This window comes from Phalacrocorax carbo, chromosome 1 (assembly GCF_963921805.1).
Source record: "Phalacrocorax carbo chromosome 1, bPhaCar2.1, whole genome shotgun sequence".
Classification (NCBI taxonomy): domain Eukaryota; kingdom Metazoa; phylum Chordata; class Aves; order Suliformes; family Phalacrocoracidae; genus Phalacrocorax; species Phalacrocorax carbo.
The window spans coordinates 35,956,782-35,981,171 of NC_087513.1; the positions used below are offsets into that span (position 1 = coordinate 35,956,782).

General features: G+C 35.5%; 1 protein-coding gene across 1 annotated transcript in view; it reads left to right on the forward strand.

The window, feature by feature from the left end:
* SLC16A7 (solute carrier family 16 member 7) overlaps positions 1 to 22,899 on the forward strand; it is an 88,865-nt gene extending 65,966 nt beyond the window's left edge. Inside the window, exons 3-5 of the mRNA XM_064448496.1 lie at positions 10,117 to 10,260; positions 11,860 to 12,672; positions 15,331 to 22,899. Of these exons, the coding sequence (XP_064304566.1) occupies positions 10,117 to 10,260; positions 11,860 to 12,672; positions 15,331 to 15,602 (1,229 nt within the window). The 3' untranslated portion in view covers positions 15,603 to 22,899. The remainder of the gene's footprint in view (positions 1 to 10,116; positions 10,261 to 11,859; positions 12,673 to 15,330) is intronic.
* The last annotated feature ends 1,491 nt before the right edge of the window (positions 22,900 to 24,390 follow it).

Here is a 24,390-nt window from a genome sequence, read left to right on the forward strand (position 1 = left end):
CAATTTGATCTGAGATTAACAACATATCTCTTATTTTCAAGTTGGTATGACTATAATTGTGCCAATGGTATATTGTAACCTCTTTCTTTTCGGTTTTATGATCTGCAACAATGTAGAAAAATGTCCTCCCTTTGTAACAGCAGAATATACAGAACTTGTTTGGCAATCTGGTTCACACAGTTAGCAAGCTGTAAAGGCATGTTTTGTAGCTAAAAATAGTAATCTGCTTTGGCAAGGCACAAAGTACTAAACATCAAGTCTTCTTCAGTTACAAACTTTCAAGTTCTTTGAGAGAGTGAGTTCAGAATTTTCCAGGTGAAAAATAGTTGTAAATGGGATGAGTACTTTCTATTATTCCAGGAAAAACAAACTCATTTCTATCATTATGAGTCCAACAATCAGATGAGGAAAAGTGCGGGGTGGGGTTTGGGTTTTTTTGTGTGTGTGTTTGTGTGAATATACAGTCTCTATGTCAGAGCATAGTGATTTTTAAGTAATATTATTTATATTTCTTAGTAATATTATTTCTGAAGTAGAAATCTAGTAGTAATACTGGATAGCTATAAATGAACTTCTAGTTCTGTATTAGTATTAATTTTCCTTTGTTCCTTGAAAGCAGACATATTAGATGATAGGATTTATTTTAATATTTTCAAAAATGTGACGCTTCTTTCAGTACAAGTGCTCAAACACAGATATTGCCAAATTGAGCTAAGTGTTTCAATTGCAGCCATCATCAGAGAAAGAAGGAGCAGCCGCTGATGTGAATGGATAATACTTCAAGGATGAGACCTCTGGAAGAAAACCACTAAATATTTTCATCAGAGCATTTCTATACTTAGGCTTATGCTTGCTGAAATTCCTGGTGAAACCTGAAAAAGACATAAATTTAACGAAGTTTATTATTAGTGTCTTAATATTAACTACTGCTATAGTAAATATAAATATATACTAGTATTTATATATTAGTATTATTATCTTTACTGTATTTCCAGAGAGGAAAAGCGAGTAAGTCCTTGTTCGTTTTTTCTTTTGAAAGAGAAGTAACCTTTAATAGCACAGGTTCACTGTGCATGTCAACAATAATATTATTTAAGAGAAATCCCTAACACATTTTTCGGGTCTGGAAAGCGGCTTTAAATTTAGATTCATGCAAGCCTATGAAGTCTTGAGGAGTTAACTGTGGTTAAATACGAAACTTTAAAAAATAATTTTCTTTTATTCTGCAGAACTTTCATTAATTCTTCCAAGTACCTCATATTTGCCACTGAATTTTCTAATGTTCATGTTCCTACACTACATGACATTTACTCCTTAAGTTACAAGCTGGTTGCAATGGTTTTCTGAGAAAAAAATGAACATTTTTCTGAGAAGGCCGTTTGCGATGCACACATCATGTACTGATGCTATTTCCAGCTATCCCTATTATAGAGGCATGGAGGCCACTTTGTGAAAAATATGTGTCTGGTGTTACAGTGTCTCTATTTATATGCATCTCTCTTACAGGTGCTTTGGTTCCATCTTGTCATTAGCTTGTTCCCTCCTTTCTTCTTTCTTGTTTCTTGCCTTTTTCCAAGTTGAAAGACTAGTTTCTGCAAGTATCTATGCATGAGCTTCACTTTACTCAGTGATACTGAAGGTAACAGGAATACAAATACAAAGAAAGTTTAAAAAAATGCTGAAATATTTTGCTTCATCTGACTTCATTTCACAGTAAATGTGTCAATGTGAAATTGGGGCAATTAATTTTGGGACAGAACTTCTTTTTTTGTAGTTGGTGACCATAAATGTTTCTGAAAACTGCTGAGTGTTCAGCAGCTCATAGAATTACACTCATTTCCTATTAAAAATTATGAACTTTCATATTGCTAATTGCAAAAGAAATGTCATAAATAATCTTAAAGTTTTTCTGCTTTGTGATCAAGTGTTTTAGCCTTTTATGAAAAAAATTCTGTAGCAGAGCATACAAAAGATAATATAAAGCATTGATATGTATCCATGTAAATAATAATCAGCATGGCTACTCCTTGATTAAAAACTGGGTAATTTTCCAACTTTTTAAAATTTGTAGATATAGAGTAATTTGCAAACTTGAAGATGTTTTCTGCATTATGTGCTCCATAATTCCATACACATTCGCACCCTAGGAAACACGGAAAAGCCCATAAGCCAAATGACAGGTTTAATCAAAATAAGTAATGCTCTTAGTTCATGCCTCTCTATCACTGGAAAAAACCCCAAAATACTAAAGCAAATCAAGGATCTGTAATTTCTACAGAAAAGCAATACATTTAGAGAAAGCACCAGCATCACTGATTTCATATTTTGTTTCTTCTGCACATTTCACGAAAAAGACAGCTCATATAGTATCATAGAATCATAGCATGTCCTGAGTTGGAAGGGACCCACAAGGATCATTGAGTCCAATTCCTGTCCCTGCACAGGACAACCCCAGATTCACACCATGTGTCTGAGGGTGTTGTCCAAATGCCTCTTGAATAGTGTCAGGCTTGGCGTTGTGACTGCCTCCCTGGGCAGCCTGTTCCAGTGCTCCACCACCCTCTGGGGGAAGAACCTTTTCCTAATACCCAACCTAAACCTCCCCTGGCACATCTTTCTGCCATTTGGGTCCTGTCATTGGTCACCAGGAAGAATAGATCAGCACCTGCCCCTCCTCTTCCCCTTAAGAGGAAGCTGTAGATCGTGATGAGGTTTGCCCTCAGTCTCCTCTTCTCCAGGCTGAACAAACCAAGTGACTTTAGCCACTCCTCTAAAGAGTTTCTCCTCTAAACCCTTCACCAACTTCATGGCCCTCCTCTGGACACTCTCTAGTAGCTTATTTGCAGCCAGACATGCAAATATATTTGCAGCCAGACGTGTTCCTGACTTGAGCACACCAGTCCAAAACAATCAGATGTAGCCTTTTCGGAGGAGGAACCATGAAGAAGTAGCCAGTGCGTTGAGGCGCTCTCTACCATCAGCCAGGCTTCTATGAGTTACCACACACAAAATTACTGTATGTCTTATAAAAGTCCTTAGGAATACCTGAAGGTCAAATTAATCCTCATTAGTAATCCAAAGATAGAAATTTAATAGAATTCAAGGATCCTTCAGGACACAAGTGAGAACGTGTGCATTCAGGGGAATGACAATGAGGAAATGTAGTTAGAGGTGGGGAAGTGGTGAGAAAAGTGTGATGGATGGTTGAACGACTGCCTGCTTACTCCCTGGCATGCTATGCTTTCAGCTGCTGAGCTATCCTACCTCATAGTTTAGTGACCCTAACTCAGTGTTAGACATTTCTTTTTGGTGATATTTATTGCAAGAGAATTTTTGCTCTTTGCTCTTTGTCAAGGTTACTATATTATCTAAGTTTATGGAATCAGTGCAGCCAGTTGTAACCGTTATATGAAATGGAAAAAAAACACCAATGAATGCACAGAGGAACTACAGAGAAAGCTTTCCAATGATTGTTGAACTATGTTACCTTCATTGCTGTTACACAACTGCATAGGATATGCCAGAAACACAGGTTACCATTCCCAGAAATGGGATGAAGAATCTAACACAAAAATAATTGCATGATATCTTAATATTTTCAAATCCATTCATATTTTTTTGGATTTTTTTTCTGTCTGCCTTCTACAAATGCCTATCCAAGAGTAGTGAAAGTATTTAGTCAAAAGTTTTTGAGACAAGACTGGCACAGAATGCTCAGTATTTTGACTTAGTTTTGCTTGAGAAAAGCAGCATATTTTTAAAGTGTTTTCCAAAGTAATGAACAGGTTTTAAACATTATCAGAATCAATTCTGGGTTGCTTTTCCTCTGGATGCCAGGTGACATTCCAATCGCAGTACTAAGTACTTGCTGAAAGAGTTTTTCTAACGTGAAAGATAAGGCTTTACTTTAGGAAAATATTAGGGATTCTTTGCCAAACAAAGCAAATAAGCTCCTACAAGTGGATTTTATATTTTGTGTAAAAAAAAAAAGAAAAGAAAAGGAAAAAAGGAAAAGGAAAAGGAAAAGGAAAAAAGGAAAAGGAAAAGGAAGAAAAAGCAAGCCCAACTGATATTAGCAAGTAGTTTATCCTAACATTAATTCTTGGAACTCCTTGTGCTTTTCCAGCCTTGTAGGAAACAGAAATAAAAAATAAAGCTGGACTGGAAAGATAGCTGCATCGACTGTGCAGAGCAGATGGCTGAAAATGTACTTGTGTTTAAATCACTTGACAGGATGCAATCTACAATATCGCATTAGTGCAATCTGAAATATTTTCAACTTCTTTCCTCAATTCACTTTATTTAAATAAATGTCATATTGTTCAGATTGAGTCATTTCAGGTTGCTTTCGATCAATGACACTATGAACACTGCATGACATTGTCAATATATGTTTTAAAAATTACCTTTATATCAAGAAGGTTCATCTCTAGTTCCATACTAAAAATAATGCAGGTAGCAAAATAAAAAGCATAAATGCGCTTGCTGTATGTGAAACAAATCACAGATGTGAAAGATCCACATCACTGTACTATAGCAATGAGAAATCAGACCAGCGCAAATAAACACTAAATCCTAGATCATATACTTTTTAAAGAAACTTTCATTCCTACAGCAAATATAAATATAGAATATACCCAAAGATTACCTCATTCTGCATATAAAGGCAATTGTGGCAGCTCGATACTGCTACAGACCAATCCCTACTGTTGTAACCATTCTGAGTAGTTATTATACATTTAAGTTGCAGAACATTTTTTTCATCCCTCACAGAAAGTGGTGTCTATTTACAAGAGAACTGTCTGAAGTAAATATTTTCTTTTTCATTTTGGAAGGAAAAAATTGATGGAAAAGAGGAAAGGCAGCAAGAATTCTAGTGTCATAGATTCTCTTCCTCTTATAAAGTAGTGGAATAATCCTAATATATTTGGACTTATAAATGTTACTGTACCTGAGATCTGAGCAAGATATAGATTTATGCCAAATAAATCTTCATTTATTCTATTTCATGGGCTTAAAACTGATCTGCCTGTACTATTACCTCAAGTTATTATGAAACGGAAGTATTGTTGTCTGGTTTGCATCCTTTAAGCTTTTAGAGATACCAGACATAAAATTGTTGCATTGTCTCCAGAGTCAGATAATTTTTTGAAGTGTATACTTTGTTAGAGCTGAAAAAAAGCTAATAAATGGATAGGTGTGTGTATATGAGTGTTTTTGTATCTCTAAGAATGTAACTAAATTTACAGTGCATAGTTTGAGCCCTCAATTCATTTCCACAAAAACAGCAAGCAGTCAATTTCTTGATAAAGAAAATTTAATGTTCGAGTTATGTTTAAACCATATTAAGACAATAAACATATTTTAAGGGGGAAAAAGTGATTATTTCTTCAAATATCTGCTTTTTAAATCTACTTGTTCAGTTATCTAGTCTTTTTTAATTGCTTTTCACTTATAACAGTATGGCTTAGAAGAAGGAAGATTTAAATGGTGATTGAAAAATGAAATTTGGAAGTGAGAGGAAAATATAGATTAATGCTACCTTTGTTATTTTAAGAAATAATTAATCTCATTTGTAAGCAATACATTTCTTCCAAGAGGACTTGGTATTCACTGAAGACCAACAGAAGCAGCTTTGTCCTCACATTTTGCACAATACAGATGTGCAAGTGAATGTCCTGCTGAGCCATCAAAACAGAATGTAGATGTCACATTATTATAGGCTTTGTATAAAACACCATAAACAGCTCCCAAATGCACGAGCCAGTCTCGGCTCACATAGCCGAAATGACTTTTCCTTGACATATAATGAAAAATGTGAAAAGCTGCTATTTTATCTTTTCTTCTAAAGTATTCATATCCTGCTGTACAGCCCTTCCTGAAACTGTTCTTCAGTGGCACTGGTTACAGTTGCTGTCTTATTCCTTCTCACAGTCTGGTCATTTGCCTCAAACAGAAAGATATAAAACAAAAGTACAGCGAGGAGACTGTTAGCGTATTATGATAATGGCCTTAAATTTGTTTTAGGGAGTGTATAGTCTTTTGTGGCTGATGGTTTGTAGGTGCTAAGGGAGAGATCAGAGTAAATATTCTTGTGGGCTTCCTGACTTAACATCTGTTATGTAGTTACTTACGGCTTCGGAAAAGTAGACTCAGAGATCCAGCAGTCCTTTAGTGCATTAATGTGCATTAATGTATAGCATGATTTTGGCAGTGTTACAGTACTTGAACAGCTTAATATTCCTTCTGCTAAAAAGAAAAAAATATGCAAGGGATATAGATTCATGCTGGCATGTGAGCACTGCTTAAAAAATTGTAGAAGCTGTTAGATGCGAAATGATATTTGTGCATGGCTATAAAATATAAGATGGCAGGCATACAGCTGGAATTTATGTAGATTCATATACATTAAGGTATGAATATGCATCGTTTTTTGAGCCTCCAAACCCAAGTATATACATATATGTAACAAGAAAATTCATAACCTACTCATGAGATTGGAAGGGTTCCTAGATAACTCAGGGAGTAAGCTTAAACTAATATTAAAGCTTAGAGAACAATTAATATTTCCCACACGCACAAATTTTAAATCAAAATACTGGAATATCCTAAAAGAAAACCCAAAATTAAATGGAGCTGTGGTGGTAAATACACATCATTAACTTAAGGAAAACATCTCAAAGAGAATATGATGTTTGAAGGAATTTTAAATTCATAATACATTTCAGATTTAGGTCATTTCAAAGTACAGAGCTCAGACCCACGAACTTTGTCTTTACTCTGGCATCTTCATCCACTGCCTACGTAAATTAGTATATCCATATTTGACCTCTAGCTAACAGGTCTTGTAGGTGAGGCTAGCATTCCATGCGTTAACTTACATGCTGTAACTTACAATCCTGGCCTAACCACCACAGTTAAGATCTGTAGAGGTCCAATTTTCTTATTCCTAATAAGTAACTGTTTGCAAAGTGATCTCCCTCAGAGGGCTGTACTATGAAACTTACTTACCCACCCAAAAAACCCCAACCAACAAAACACTAAAAACAAACCACTTCTCCAAACCCTTAAACAAACAAGAATCTGGCTCATTTTCCTGTTCTACAGGAGAAGGAAGGAAGGAAGGATTGATGGAACAGTATTAAAGAATATGATTATTATAGTCAGTATTCCTCTGGGGAGAATATTACAGCAGAGCTCATTTTTGTCCCTGATTATGTATGGAAAATTTTGTCAGTGCTGGGCAATGCTTTTTGATCCATAGCTTTATTTAAAATGATAAAAATATAGCAAATGGTATTGCACAAAAATCTTTTTTAATGCCGTTCCTTTCTTTCCAACACTTGATAGTCTGCTATGTGTGGATTTACCTCATCTTTTTTATTTGGTCTCACACCTATCCTTCTGACTTTCCACGCTGTCTTTGTTTAATGAGAAAAGAAACAGATTTCTAACAGATCTATCTACATCATAAATGAAGTATTTATGTAAGGATACAATTTAAGGTGCTGCCTGTAGTGAATAAATCTGGAAATAGTATGGTCAAATATTTACCTGCTACGATGCCTCTTTCCTACATTTTTTTCTAAGGATCAGCAAAAGGAACATTTTAAGGCTACAGAAAGGCAACGTTTATTACAGCAGTAATTTGGGGGGAGGTCAGTTTTTAACAAATACTGCACAAATTTTTCATATACAGTTTTGTAAATACTTCCATCTCATCACAGGAAAAAGAACTTCAAAATAATTTTCAAAATCATTATTTTGGTCTTTGAAGTGAAATACTGTTATTGTGTCATAGCAATTATAACAATTAAAACTTTTTTTTTCCCCAGAAAATTGTCTTTAATCTAATTTATTTCCAAAAATATAAATATTAATAGATATAGGAATGAAAATTTTTGCTTTGAGTTAAACAAGGAGTTCAAGTTTAAAGGGGCTTTTTTGACCCAGAGTAATATTTGCATTGTTCACATATTTCAAAGGGGCTTTCTTTCTAATTCAAACACGAGCCAAACTACTGATTGTCCAAACATAGCTCTATAAATAAAAATATTGTGATCAAAGTTACGCTTCAGCATAGTTATGAGAACACAAGTTTATTAAGACAGGAGAAGTAAGCATGACATATTTGGGAAGTGTTTGGAGCATAATTTGTCCGTCCTTCATGTTTCACTGCTTTCTCCATATGGCCTCAAAGGAGAAACCCCACCTCGTCACTGTTCTGCTCCACGGTTCCCCCCAAATGGAAATAAAGAAGTGTTAAGTATCTCATAATACAAGCTGTCAGCAAAATGTTTTAGTGCTTCATATGTGATTTAAAGTCTTTTAATAAATCTCTGGGCTAATGTATATTTGGTGGGCCATTCCATGCTGTGCATTTTCAAGTCTGTTGGTTTCAATATGAGGTTATGCTGAAACTGCAGTTCAGTGAGCAGCAGAGCATGGTCTCCTGTGTTTATATGTCTGGAAGATGAGCCCTAATGCCTTCAGTATTAGCATCCTTTACCTTCCCAGTAAAATAGCCACCCTGTTTATCCTCTGTGCCCCCGCCTACCTTGAATGGCACAGCTGCCTGAACAAGAAGATAGATTGCTTTTACTGGTGGAAAGCTGAGTGTATTGGCCAGTGTCTGTGCTGCCTGGGCAGGGACCTCCTTTTTTAATCAGACCCTACCCTAGAATCCTTGTAACCCAAGTTATTTAATGAATGCACAAACCATAAGATCTAAACATCACTCAAATCTTTGCTTTTCAGTCAATTTAATTTCCAGCTGACCTCTGGATTCACAAGCTATTAGAAAAGACGGGCAGGCACAGGACAACATTACTGTAGAAGCTTATTTCTGTAGGGAAGTAAGCTAAAAATTGATCATTTGGCATATGCTGAAGAATTTTGTTGATATGCAATTAGTAATTAATATTTACAGTACATCAATAATAATACTTTAATACATTTAAGGCAATTAAAACAGTGGAATCTAAAATAACACTGTACCTATGAAAATGCACTTTTTTATTTCGTTGGATTTGGCTTTTCCACATCATGGAGTTTCTGGCATTTATTCCTTTAGGTATTTATAAAGAGAGAAACTTAAAACTGTTACCAGTACAGTGAATGATTTGCCATGAAATCACATGCAGAGCTTGGCATTCCACTTTATGCCAGGTGCCTGCTTTATCTTGAGTTTGAAATTTATTGCTTTTTATCGGGGGGGGCAGTTTAATTTTTGAATTGGATAAATTTAGTTATTGTGAAAGCAACACTATTTGTAATGGTTTGGGCCAGATATAGCCCAGTCAGATGGTATGCAGGTTTACCTAAAGAGCTTTGACAACCTCTTAATCTTGATATGTAGTACACCATCTATTCTAGTCACGGTCGTTTAAAAAACATATAATGCATGTCACGCTAAATTGCACACTAGCTGTTTGTTTAGTATGGACGTAATTACACCATAAACTGAATTGCAGTTGAAACTGAAAAATGGACGTGTAGCAATATTTTCAAAGTTTATAGGTCTTTATGCTAAACCACATCTTAGATTTTCCCAGACAACCTATAGTAATCTTACTGCCCATTAACACTCTTTTCTGGATGAGGTATGGGAAAATGAGCCTCAGGAGCCAGAAATTTACATTCTGATTTGACAATATTTTTAAGTGTATGTGTAGTTTTAAGTAGGGGTCCAGGACATGCTACAGTATTAAGATCAGTTATTCGTTTGCTTGCCTGGAGGTTCCTCCTGCTCTGTGGAGTTTTGATATCTGTCTATACCTGAAATTCTTTAGTCCTTGCACTTTCAAAACTTCCATTGACCAATCTCAGTATTGATTGCTTGTGAACTGTAACAATCCCTCTTGCTTGTCTGATGTCTTTAATATTTTGATCCATCTCCATGACTAATCAACATATATATTGTCATGGAGGCAATATATCCACATCCAGGCTAATGTGTCCACAAACTCACAGAGTGTGTTTGTGAGGCAATCAGTATAGAAACAGCTAAGCATTTTCAGGGATGGAAGAGTACAGCATTCCAACATATCCTAAACACAAAGACATGTATATTGGAGTTACCTGTTATCTGTTAATGTATTTTCTTTCTACCAACAGGTCCCATAAGCAGCATTTTGGTGAATAAGTACGGTAGCCGGCCTGTGATGATAGCAGGAGGTATCCTGTGTTCATTTGGTATGATTGCTTCCTCTTTCTGCAATAGCGTCCTGGAACTTTATCTATGTATTGGTGTTGTTGGAGGTAAGAGTCCTGTTTAAAAGGGAAATATTATATTATATTACATCACATTACATTATATTTATTATATTATTATAATATTATTTCTAAGACTGTTCTACCAATAAGTCTTACTGTTAAAGAACTCACTGTGCAAGGCATTGTACAAATGCAAACCAAGAAGGTAGCAAGATCAGTTCATTTCAGCTACCTGAACTATCTAATCCTTTAAATTAGCTGGTATGATGTTAAATTATTTCTTAGGGTATTTCAGGAACAACTGATGATTTTATTCAATAAATGCTGTATGTATGTACTGTTCCACACTGCACTGTAATTACCGTATAAAAATTGATTGGCTTGTGACAGCACTTATTACAGTCATTTGTGTAGAATTTCACATTCATTCTTTTAGCTTTCAGTCATGTTGCACTTCAAATGGGGTGGCAAGAGGCTAGCAGAATTCTAGTAAAAATACGAAGCCTAGTACCAGCTTTCTGTAGGTTTGGACATACATACACTCTCACAGACAACAGCTTTCAATTCAATAGCTTTCTGTTTGAAATACCCTGGGGACAATCCCCAGATAAAATTATTCATGTATCATCAAAGGCCTGGATAACCCTTAGGCAATGAACTAAAGTGGTCATAAAGCCAGTAAATTAAATAACCTCCTTATCAAAAGTTGTGGGTTTTTTTTTTTAAACTACCTCCTCAGAATAAGGAAGGCAAACGAGGTGAAATATTTGCAGGTAATCAATGGATGAGATAATAATTGCTGTTATATACAAGCTCATCTTTCTTTATGTTAGGTCTAAAGGAGTCCTTCTTTATTCAGTGATTATTTCTTAAAGCTCTTGGTTTTTACATCCTAAACTTGGAGCTCACTGAAAGAATAAAAAGAGGGTCCAGGAATGTGTGTATGAGAAGAAAACTCTCCTGTGCCATCAAGCAGATGCATAGCTACTTAGACCTTGTTGCCTAGACATCTTAACACAGGGAAAAGGCCTAGAAGGTCAGCTTATACACTCACCTGATGTCTGCTCCCATGCATGTCCTCTACAACTCTTCCTCCTTTCGTAGTGACTTCATACGTAGGGAAGTGGAGCTGAATGTGCTCCAAAGTAATTAGCCATTTTAAGCTCCACTTTTGTACACAAGTTTGATCTTAAATAGGGCTGGAAATGAGAAATGAGGAGATTTATGCATTTAAATACACCTTGCATTCATTGTAGCTAAGGTGACATTTAATAACTTTTGTGAAATGAGCCAAGAGAGAATTGCATTATAGCTTAGTAAATATAAAAATGGTGAGTCAAGGCACTGATACCATCATTCTTCTGTGATGCCCTGTCTTTATCATTGCTGAAACACAACAAGGAGTTTTGGCTTTTATTCCAGTGCTGCAGGAGGAAATGGCAGAATGCCACCGTGACATAGTCTTGGCACTAACACACATGGACAGCAATGAAGCTGTATTTAATTCTCTGATGCTAGTTGGTTTCTGTCTTCATTGGGAATCACTGGATTAGATACTGGTCATTTTAAAAATAACTTGAAAGAGGTGTGATACAGTTCTTAGTGCATGACCTTCAATAATACTGTCTTTTATGTGTTGTTTAGGTCTGGGTTTAGCATTCAACTTACAGCCTGCCTTGACCATGATTGGCAAGTATTTCTATAAGAAGCGTCCCATTGCTAATGGATTGGCCATGGCTGGAAGTCCAGTTTTTCTGAGCACATTGGCACCTCTCAATCAATTCCTTTTTAATGCGTTTGGCTGGAAAGGAAGCTTTCTCATTCTGGGAGGACTTCTTTTGAACTGCTGTGTGGCTGGGTCACTTATGAGACCTGTTGGACCGAAAACAGTCCTTCCTGTGAAAAAAGATGTTGAAAAAGGCACAGGAGATTCTACCTTGCACAAAAACAACAAGAAGTCTTTTTGGCAAACTATGAATAAATATCTAGATCTGTCCCTCTTCAAACACAGAGGGTTTCTGATCTATTTGTCAGGAAATGTCATTATGTTTATTGGTTTCTTCGCTCCAATAGTGTTCTTGGCTCCTTATGCCAAGCACAAGGGAATTGATGAATATTCTGCTGCATTTTTGCTATCTATCTTAGCCTTTGTAGACATGTTTGCTAGGCCTTCAATGGGACTCGTAGCAAACTCCAAGTTTATCCGGCCAAAGATTCAGTACTTTTTTAGTTTTGCTGTCTTGTACAATGGCGTCTGTCATATCTTGTGCCCTCTGGCAACAAATTACACTGGCTTGGTGATATATGCTGTATTTTTTGGGTTTGCATTTGGAATGGTTAGCAGCGTTCTTTTCGAGACATTGATGGACCTCGTTGGGGCTGCCAGATTTTCCAGTGCGGTTGGACTTGTCACCATCGTGGAATGTTGCCCTGTGCTTATAGGCCCTCCACTAGGAGGTAAGAGTCTCTTTTATTCCATTTTTTCAGACATTACAGCATAATCTTGCAATTTATTATTGAATTAATATAAATATTATTCTTAATGTTATTTAATGCTTTCTGTGTGACTAGGAATGTACTGTAGCAGCAGTGTACGCTATCAATTATCTTTGCACTTTACAGCTGCAGATCCACATGAAAATCTAAACGTGTACATTGTGTGCATGTGCATTAGATGAAAAGTATATCTCTAGCGGCCTAGAAATCTATGTGAAAAATGTATGTTTTCCTGATAGCATGTAGTGCTAACTTTGCAGCCTTGATTTACATATATTCAGTTCCAATTTGCTCTTTGCCAACACAGTTCTTACTTTCTTGAATTAGTCACATCCACTGCTTAGTTTTTGTTAAGATCTCACAGTGACTTATAGTTTCTCTAACCAAATGGCAGCTAGAGGACCACCCGTGTAAGTTTAAAATAGCAACTTTAGTTTGCCTAAACAGAGAGGACTGACATTTCTAGAGAGAAGAAACCAGGTTGGTAGTGAGGTGCCAGAAAGGACAGGGGCATGCTCAGCAGCCCAGGCAGGGTGTGTACCTGGTGGGATTCCAGCACAGTGCTATGGAGCATTGCGCCCTGGCAAGATTTCACACCACAGCCTTGCCCTCAGCCAGTCCTTTAGCCTGTTTCTATAGCCAACAGATATGTGTCAGGCAATTCAGAGTGTGAACCATCCTACATTGACTAAAAGATGGTAATGTTGCCAACCTCGTTCTTTTGAGTGTAAGGGGAGCTCAAAGGGAACCTAGGTGTATAGCTTGGACTATATTTATAACTTTTGGGCATCTAGCACCAAAAATGACGAGAGTCTTATCTAAAGTGTTTTCTGATTGCTAGCTTTTTAGTCAGTATTTAGTAACGCTGTTAGTAAGTTTTATAATCTTAAGGTTTCTCATGATGTAAAAGACTACAGAAATAGATGCTCAAATCTTACGGAAAGGTATCTTTAAGTGTGTGTGTGTATGTTGCAGTGTAAGCTCAACAATATGAAAATATGATGATATGGAGAATACCAGACTTGTGAACATACACTATAACCACATAAGCAGAGCCACAACAGTCAGCAAAACTATATGTGCCTAAAGCCATTTATAATTATCAAAGTATTTTAAGGATTACTCTCACTATTCATATGAAAATAGCATTGTCTAGTGAAATTTTTAATATGCCAAAACAATTCCACACACTTCAGTACAATAATATTTCTAAAAGTAAATGTTTAACAGTCTTCAAGATATTCCATATTTCCCTCATCTTTTAATTTACAAATTCATTTTAGTAATGGTAGAACAAAACTTACTTTTCTCACACAGACTCTTCCTATGCCACCTAGTGGGGGGACTGAGCCTGTGACCACTGGCGTCCAGCCCTTTCAGTCAGGTGCTGAAGTCAATATTACCTCAAAATATATTAAATCGAATATTTATGGGGCCGTAGCATATGCAACTACTTTCTTGTCATTATATTAGCTTTGCAGAAGTTTTGAAAAGCATGTGTTTGTGCTGTATCTGTGAATAATTGATTTATCTTGTTAAATAGAGACAACAAAGGGGATGAGCACATGGAAAAGCTAAATTACAGTTTTGACTCGTTCATATTATTTGAAATATTATTCTGAAGTAATGTTAATGCAGAATTTAATTTTTAATCATCAGTTTTATGAGACTGCTCATCGATAAAAACCAGTAAATTGTACTATTTATACTAATAGATGAATTATACAGTTGCAGTGCTGTTTGAGATTTCCTAATACTAGGCCTGTGAAATAAAGAAAAGACTAAAATAATCTTGTAATGGCTTGTAAATGTGTATCAGGTGAATAGACTGGCATTATGGCTTCAACCCAGTAAAAGCATCTAAATACATACTAAATTGAAGCATACAGGTTATCCTTTGAATTTCAATGACAGTGTAGCAGAGTTCAGACCTAAATAAATGGGTACATACAAATGCTGATTTGGCAGTTGGGAAAATTTGGAAAGAATGGCTCATAAAGTGGAAGAATAGTTATATTTTATTTTCCTTGTCATGACCAAATTAATCTCAGAGGTCTGGATGTAATTTTTAGGTACAGGCTTCAAAGTTCAAAACTCAGCAGCTGAGCCTGATAGCTGAAGGGACAAGTCTTTCTATCTCTTTTCCCAGTCATAAGAAAGTAAAAATGAAAAGAAAGCAGTTGATGCACAGTGACAGCAGCCTAAAAAGGCACATACTTCTTCATCCTATTGTCTGTACGCAGCCTCCGTGAGTGTCAGACAGTCACTCCAAAACAATAGGAAACGAAATTAGGAGGTGAATAAAATAGTGAGGCAATGAAAGAATGAAAATGAAAGAACTAAAAAACTGTCTGTCATTATCCGTTAAGCTTTACTTCCTTTGTTCTTCAATATTTTATCATTGTCAGCGATTCCAATGGCAATTGCTAGCTTGACTAACACAGGTTCCATTAGAGTTCCGCTATATAAGTTAAATCATTTGAACATGTTGAAAATGCTTTTCTACTTCAAATTCAAAACCAGGCAATATATAGGTATTTATCCTAGGGAAAGATCTGGATTGTGTTGAGCATTCTCTTCTAACGGCAATTTTTCTCTCTTCTTGTCTTTGTTTTTCAGGTTGGTTAGTGGATGTTACTGGTGAATATCAGTATATGTATTTTGTCTGTGGAGTGATTGTGATTGTGGCCAGTATCTGGTTGTTCATTGGCAATGCCATTAACTACAGGCTTTTGGCAAAAGAAAAGAAGTTAGAAGATGAGAAGCTGAAAGCACAGAAGAACGCTGACTCGAAGGAAGCAGAACCATTAACAAACAATGAGAATGAAGATGCTGCCAGCAGAGCTGATAAAGCTCTTGAAGATCCTTCAGAAAGAGAAACCAATATTTAATCTGCAATATAGCTCAGAAGGCAACATTTATGACTTCCATTAAAAATATGTCTTCAAGACACAGGCCGGGTTTTGTAGTAATAATGATCAGTCAGAATATTGGATGGGAACAGTTTTTTGCCCCATGGCAAGACTCTAAGTTAAATTTCTATCTACAGTTTATTTATTTCAGTGATACAAAATTGAGATTACAGAGGTAGTGACTCCATGCAAATGAGTCCATCAAAATATGACTCTGGACAATCAAGAGTCAGGTAAACCAAACTATATATAAAGCCTTCCAATGACACACAGTCTTGTTTTAAAAGTATATCTAATGCAAAAGTATCTCTTACTCTTATTTGAGAAGATACTTTGTGTTCATCTTTAGAGTATTATTAAAGTCTGTTGAAATAATCTGCCCAAACTGTACTTGCCAATAATATTCAAAAGAACATGAGCTCAAAGATTTGTTTCAAAAGAGACGAAGTACACGAGTGAAGCACACTGAAACATTTTTCTTTTTTGTATGCCCACTAGATCAAAAAGATACGATATGTCTGTATAAACAATTATAATATGGATGTAAAAGTTAAGGTTAGAAGACGAACAAGTGGTGGGCACCATCTCTAAAATACAATAAACAGCTGAATTAAAATATATTCCAAAAGTTGTTTCCTCCTGAGATAGCTGATTACATTGTACTTCAGCACACCCATTTGAACACAAAGTATGTTCAGACCTCACTAATTCAAACTAAGCTAAAATCTGCCTGTACATAAAAGGATTTAAAACCAAGATTTACATTGCTAACAAGAGTAGCAATTAGGTTGTGTGGTTATGTATTCTTGTATGGCTGAAGGAATTGGACTGGACTCTAAAACCTTCTTCTGAAAGGGACTAGATTCAGAACCTGCTGATGTTAAAAGGATACTTAACCTTGGCTTTTGTGGCCTGAATCCGTTTCATGGCAATGACTTCAAAGTAGATGCTTGGGTTTGTGGGCAAGTCATTAGTTGTTTGATGGTCTCCTGAGAGGAGATTTAAGGTCTAACTTCAGGTCTTTGCAGACAGGTAACTTTATACTAGTTCTCGCCTCCCTTTCCCATGTATTTAGTGAAAAGCTACTTCCCTTTTGTAATGCCAGTTTGAGCAAAAATGCTGCAAGGCACATTGACTGTGCCAGTCTGGAAGCTTTGTATTGACATATCATTTTTGTGCAGGGTATTTGGTCTTGTGTCTACAGTTTCACACAGACACTCATATAAATTAAAATGTACACAATTGTTCCTTTAGGCAAAAGACAACGTAAGGTTACAATTTTACTTTATAGAAATCAGCATTGCACTTGAAAGCTAAAAGGGCAAGCTTCTGAAGGTATTAAGTGAAAATATTTCTGTTCTATTTGTAGGCGAGGAAAGGTGCTATTCATTTTGGAGAAGCATATAAATGCCTCGGAAATTGTGAAAATTAAGGGTCTGACTCAAAACATTTATGTACTGTTTATGCAGAATGCACATACATTCAATCCAGGGAAAATATAATTCATTTTAGCCCCCTTAAATCTCAAAAAGTTGCAAATATATTGGACAGACAGCTAGCTGTGTTAAACATACTTTGAAACACCAATTACAAAAGAAAAAAAAAAACTAGTAAATATGTGAGTGCTTTTAAGAAAGAGTAGTGTTCAATATTATTATTTTATTTCTTCTAAAATTTTGGTAGTGCTTGCTTCTGTTTTGCTGGGTTATCATCTTATATACTATGAACTTCCACAGCAATGCTGAACATTTTCATTATCTCAGCACTTTTTGGGGGGAGAAGCATCATGAATCTACTCACAGCATGGTACAGAAATTAATACCTACTTATTACCTAGCTATATGCAGGAAAACCAAACACCTTCTACAAGTCCTGTAATTTTACAGACACATCAGCAACAAAATATGTACATTTCAGAGTTTTGGAAGGAAATATGGGTTACATGCTCAGATTTGAGCAGTAAAGTGTGTAAAGGAGAATGATTTTGTCCCAGTAAAATTACAGTTCCTCTCCCAGCCCCCAGCTTCAAAGAAGAAATAAATACATTACACCTCCTTCCAAACCATAGCCCTGCCAACACCCCATGAGGTAAAAGCGTTGCTCTTTTTTTGGCTGTGCAAACATACAGGGTGAATTCCAGGATCTGTGAAGGCCCTATGTGCCTAGAGCCAGAAAGTGATGAGGAGTTTCATAGACACTAAGCTTCCATACAGTAAGTAATATCACTTATAAATACTGATTTGTGAAAGATGAACTGAAATTTTAGCTAAAGAGTAGTCATCAGGAACACCACTCTGCTATTGATAGCAAGCAGTAGAAAGGCAGAGGTTATTTGAAAAGAGATGAATATAGAGGCTGAACCAAAATGACCAAGGCAAAATTCTAGGCATTTATTATCTCTTTGCAAAAACAGCGTGATTCAGAAGATAGGGTAGAAGACGACAAGTGTCAAGTGTTGACTTAAGTCCGTTAAAAGTTGCTGTTGGCTAAATAAGGGACTCAGAAGAAAAATGATTAAAAAAGGCTCTCAGGAAACATGCAGGCAACTTAGCTGTTCTATGCAGGATCACAGAATACAATGCAACATGGCATAGGAAATAAGGGAAAAACAAGGTTCCTCGAGCCACAGACACACCTGACCACCAGTAACAAAAATTATGTTACTATCTCAGAGGAAATAAAAATTTATATAAACACAGCCCTCTGCAGAGCTACTACTTTATCATCTCTGGTCAACTATGTTAAAAAATAATAGGAATAAAAGAGCTGCTTTACCACCACTCACCAATGTGCATTTTTTAATTCAGTAGGGTAGAAAGATGTAGCAGGCAACTGGAGCAATATAAAGTATGAACTGAGTCAAGTGAAGCATTTCCATACATCTTGTTCATTACTTTACCTAATAATACTAGCAACAAAATAAAAAGTATCAGAATAGCCTTGATATTACTGAATATTAAGGAAGTTAAAATCCAGAGATGAATGAGGAAAATTGGAACCCTATTTATGCAAAAACTGCCTGGAATTAAAAAACTCTGTCTTCCAAATAACAGGTCCTAAAGGGGCAATTGCCTTGTATATGTAACTCTCATTTCTAAAAGTAATAATAATAATAAATTGCCTTGAATCAATTCTATACTGAGCAGCAAAGTAGCAAAATTAGTATAACTTGCCTTCAAACCTCTGAATATCACTCTTACTTGCACTGAGCTGTAATTTCTCCTGCAAATCATTTCATCATTACATTTCTGCTTTCAGAATAAGAGCTGGATATGTACCAGCTCTCTAAATACCCCTGGTTTCTTTTAACAACTTTGCCCCCAATCTGGAACACCACAGGGTCAGGATAAGAGATACCCCTGCCCTACAATCAAGAAATGTGCTCTCAAACTTCAAGACATACCAGATGCATCTGTAATGCATTATGGAGTCTGTAGTCTCCGTCAGTCAGTGCAAGCAAATCCTTAATTGCTTTTAATCTCATTTATACTCATGTATACTTCATCCTCTTCATTTCTCTCCCACAATATCACTGAGTCTAATTATCATCTTGCTATTATTTGATCAATCAAGAAAAATAAAGCCAAAATTTAAAATTAGTAGGAAAGAGGATAAAATCAATATTTTTTCTATTTAACATCAAGGTTACATTTCAAGTAGTTTCAGAGTAGACATCCAGATACTTTTATCTCTTTAGGGTTTTTTGACATTGTACTCTCTAGTAGCTGGAGGGTTCTTCTGTATTGCCCTTTCCAACTCCAGAGAAAGGCTTCTCACCAATAATTCTCAGCACTTTTTCAAGAACATATCAAAAGTTCACCCCTCCCACCTCTCACCATTGAACTCTAATTGCAAATGTTGTCAGTTCTGTATTTCCATGAAGTTCACAAAAAACACCTTTTTATATGAAATTATGCAACATAGTCAGGCTACAATCCTTTTATTTCAGGAGTGTGATTTGTTAACTGTTTTGACAGTTAGAGAAAATCTCATTTTATCTTCAAATGCATTTGTTTTTAATGATGCTGTCCTTAGGAGAGGAAATTCAACTTTACTTACTGCTGGAGTGAATGGCAGCAAGTTCACTGGCATCATGATTCAAAATTCACATGAATTTTAATGGTCTTTTTGCACATGAGCATCCAGTGTGGTTAAAAATCATTTGGCAGTGTGTACATATTTGTTCCTCCCAGACAACTCTCGTTCTTCTTGAAGGTTCCCCACCCCCACCTCCATCCCCCACCCTGTTCTCCATTGTGATGTAACACAAGGAATTGGGGCCTGGCATGTAGTGATTTTTCTTAAATGCTTTCTTGTGATTCGCTTTCCTCAAATGCCTAGGCAACATTTTCACTTGCTACTTTCAGGTCTGGATGGTTGCATTAGTGGGGAGGTATTATCCAGATACACAATAAGCTACAGATGCCATATACAGCCAGATTTGGGGCAGCCATCAGGATTTCACCAAACAAAGCCAATGACCACTTTTATAGACAAACATTCTGTAACTGATACTGACAATTTTGCCTATAACAAAATGGAATCGAGGCAACTTTTGTTAGTTTCTCTATAGATTACTATTTTTCTACTCACAGAGAGGAATAAAAAGGGAATTTTTAAATTATTTTCTGAGATGACATATCAATTTTAACAAGGCTCCCTGGATTTTTTTGGGGGTGGGTGCTTTTCTGATATTTGTGCATATATGTATTGAAAGTGTTTGCATGTATTGTCACCTTTTTGATCACAATTTGCCTAAGCATTGCTATGTAATTTCAACATAATTTGCATGTTGTTTTGCAGTTCAACTTTTTCTTGTCATCTACCTCTCAACTGAAGTTTGGAGACTTGCATGACCCTGGAAGAATACAGTTAACAAAAAGCATAATGATAAAACCTGTTCAGACTATTAGAAAGTGTCCCAAATATTTAAAGCTACTTACAGTTCTATTTTTAAGGCAGTGCATATTTATGACCAAATTCTTGTATTAATTGGCATAGCTTTATTAAATCTAAAGGTTTAACCCATATTGGTATCGTTTTTACATCATTGAACTGGTATAAAAACTCAAGGTGTTATTTAGATATCCAGAGTCTGCTGTCCTTTCTGTGAGATGCTGGCCCTCTTTTTTTTTTTTAGTTTTTGTTTTTGTTTTGTTTTCTTTCAATTTCTGCGTTAAGTGGAAGTAATTAAATGAAGGTATTACATAGTTAATACATCCAAACAGTTTTAAAAAGTATTACACAATGCTTTGCATTTTGCATCCCTGAAAAAAAAAGGGTTTATGTGGTTTAGAAATAATACAGAATTTTAGCTTGCCCCCCCGCTTTGTGGGGCAGTTGAGGGAGATGGTCACAAAATGTTGGACTGGGGCCAAGGAATAATGATTGTTCTTCATGTGCTCTTTACAAACCCAGAGATGATTGTTTCTTCAAAGATATTCTTTTCAGTCTGCAAACCATTCTTGCCTTCTAGGACCTAGTACAAAGTCCACTGAAGCCAGCATAAAAAAACATTTCAAAATCAAAAAGAGCTTTATTAGACGTTGGAGGTGATGTGGCTTCAGTGGAGGCTTCAGCCTTATTTTCTCCATAGTAAATCTCAGGAGTATCAGGTATTACACAACAAATACAGGATTTGTTGCAACTGGCAAATTTAGCTATGCCTGCATAATATTCCTAATGAATCAGTCCCTGAATTAACGCACAATATGTATATGTTAATAGCCTATGTAAATAAAAAAGTCAAACAGAACCTCTGAATGTAGATTATAAAATATAGAGGATATATTTAAATAAATATCCAAACAAATCTGTTTAACCCCAAAGGAAATTACCTATTTCTTTTCAAGCCTTTCTTCAGCAGTTTATAATCGTCATTTTTGTTATTTCCAGAGAAAATGGTTTATGACTTTTGGGAATGTATACGTAGATTTATATATAAGGGAATATATATGCGTATGTGTGAATATGTTTATATATATGTATTCCCCTATATATTAAACTCTAATTTATATATATTATATATATTTATGTATATATAAAATATATATAAGATTTTAGAGTAAGTTGCATACTGTGCCTGATAAATGAAGCATATTTGTAAGCAGATAAAAGACTACAGCAAATAACAGAAAATATTAAAGGTTTTCTACAAGAGTATATTTTATTGTTTTTCAGTTTCTGCTGGTTTTATTTATATTAGAAATTCATTCAGAAAACAGCATTATTACATAACACTTGTATTTCAACCATGACTCAATTCAAAGGAGCCTAAGATCACTGAGAATTTTCGTTGTTATTAGACTATAAAACCTACATTGTTGGTGAAGGGGTCGGTTGTTTTTGCTGCAGAAGTATTAACTAGGTGATCTCTGAACAGACCGCAACACGTAGACAGAATTTTCATCTATTGTAGTATGTATGACAAGATCATAAGAGGTATTGAGGGACGTGATATTCTTGTAAAATGTATGGAGAATGAGGATAATCATGGCCCTGCAAACAATATTCCTGTTTAATTATTGTGGGAATCTCTCCAGATCACTAGTCTCTAAAAACACTGACAATTTTTCATAACTTTTCCAGCTTCTGGGGGTTAGTTTGGGGTTTTTTTGTCTGCCAATAGGCAAGCCAGTGAGAAGTCTACATTTGTCTCTGACTCTTTAAAGTTCTACCTTAAAGTTACTGAGAGATTTTTTCAGAGTGGTACATAAAGCACTAACATAAATACTCTTCCTGAAGTGTGACATAGGTGCATTTTCCATTTATAGCCTATTTGGAAAGATCACCATATCTGCAGTCTACCAACAGAACTTGGTATTGCTATGCAATAATTAAACATGCAGTAGCCTTTGTTGTTGACTAACAATTTTTTTCTTCCTTTTTGTATTTTGCAATACTGTACGGATTTTACTTGAATATATTGTCTAGATTTTTTTTTTTGACAATCATTTATTAGCTAGAGGTGCTATTTAAGTTCCAAAGAGATCTGGGTGAATGATAACATTCTCTTTCTAGATGCCAAATCTTTTTTTGCCCTGACAAAATCCATTGTTCATAATGTATATTAACCCTGTAAAATGCTTATGCACTGCATTACATTGTATCTAAATGCATACTTGCTCATTAACTTCTATTCCAGGCTTGTACTAGTGTCTAATATGTCAAGTTTGTCCATATATATTTATGGAAAATTACAATGAAAAATGTGTATGATAAACAATTGAAAAAAAGAGAAAAATTAAAATAAAATTTCTGTGTAAAGTTTCTGAAAGGATGTAAATGCTGGTTTTTTAGACTTTTTAATAGTACATTATTTACACTTTTAAACTGTACAAATATTCATAAATATATTAGCTGATTCAATAATCAAATGTAGCTAAGATCTCAAAATCACTTCTCCTACATACAGAAGCAGAACTGGAAGATTTCCTGTGTAGCAAAGACACTACCAGCAGCAGAACTTGCTACCAGACCCTTGCTATTCCTAATTCCACCATAATTATGATTTAATCTCATATATTACTCAAATACCACCTGGATACCCAGGATTTTCTGCCCTTTACTCTGACTGGGATGTTTTTCTATATTCTATGTACATGCAATATCATTCATCCCTAATATTCATTTTCATACGGAAGAGGAATTTATCCATTTGGCTTGAAATAGTGGATGTAGATAATTCTGTTTCTTCTCTTCTTTCTAAGCATTCCCAGATGCTACGCATTTGTCAGTTGACTTATGATTGCTTGCCCCAGTTAAATTGGTGTTTATTTATAGAATGTGATTGGATATTTAAAATAAGATATATTAGGGGGATATTAGAAATAATATTAATATTAGAGATACTAACATCCTTTGCATGCTATGTACACGCCTTTTTCACAGAAGCACAATAAGCTATTAGGAAACAATGACGTAAATGCTGACCTGTTGAATAAGAAATAACTTAGTCTACGAAAGCAAATGGTCTTTATTTTTAGATTCCTAACAACTGTAAAATCTATTTTCAAATAATGTTATCTAGAGTATATTTAGATTTTGTTTAGATTCTAGGCCCTTGTCCCTTTGGCACAGTGAACCAGGTGTGATATTTAACCCTGCTCAACAGACATTGTTGATACCACTTGCATTCCTAAAGATATGTTGCCTCACTGAATGTTTGCCTCGAAGGTCAGCTGTTACTATATTTTCCCACAAATGCTATTTTAGTGTTGTAATGAGCCCTTTTAACTCTACTGGTTACCCCAAATTGAGTTAATAGGTTACATTTACCACCACAGCTCAGTAGTAATCACTGCTACAGTTTTATTCCTCTGATCAAGACTTAAAAGCATTGCCACTCTGTAAAGTCCCTGAAACATAATGTGCATATACTATAACCTATGTAATATAATTATGTCCCTAACAGTATGTATGTGAACATTTCTTTTCCCTCATGCCTCTTCATGCACCCTGGCACGCGTGCATTTGCCATAGCACATTATGCTTCAGTTCATCTTCTTAACTGAAATAAGACAATCCCCTAGATATCAGAGATACCAAGTTTATTGTTTAAATATAAAATCAGAATCATAAGCCAAAGACAAATAAATTGTATATATAGTGCATTAACAAGAGACACATAATTAGTGGTTGACATTCACTGGTTGCATAAGTAGTTCAGTTTTCATTAAGTGGCTTCTAATTTCCTGTGGCTGGTAACACAAAACACAAAAGTATACACAAAAGTATACGCAAAAGTATACACAAAAATGTATCCCAT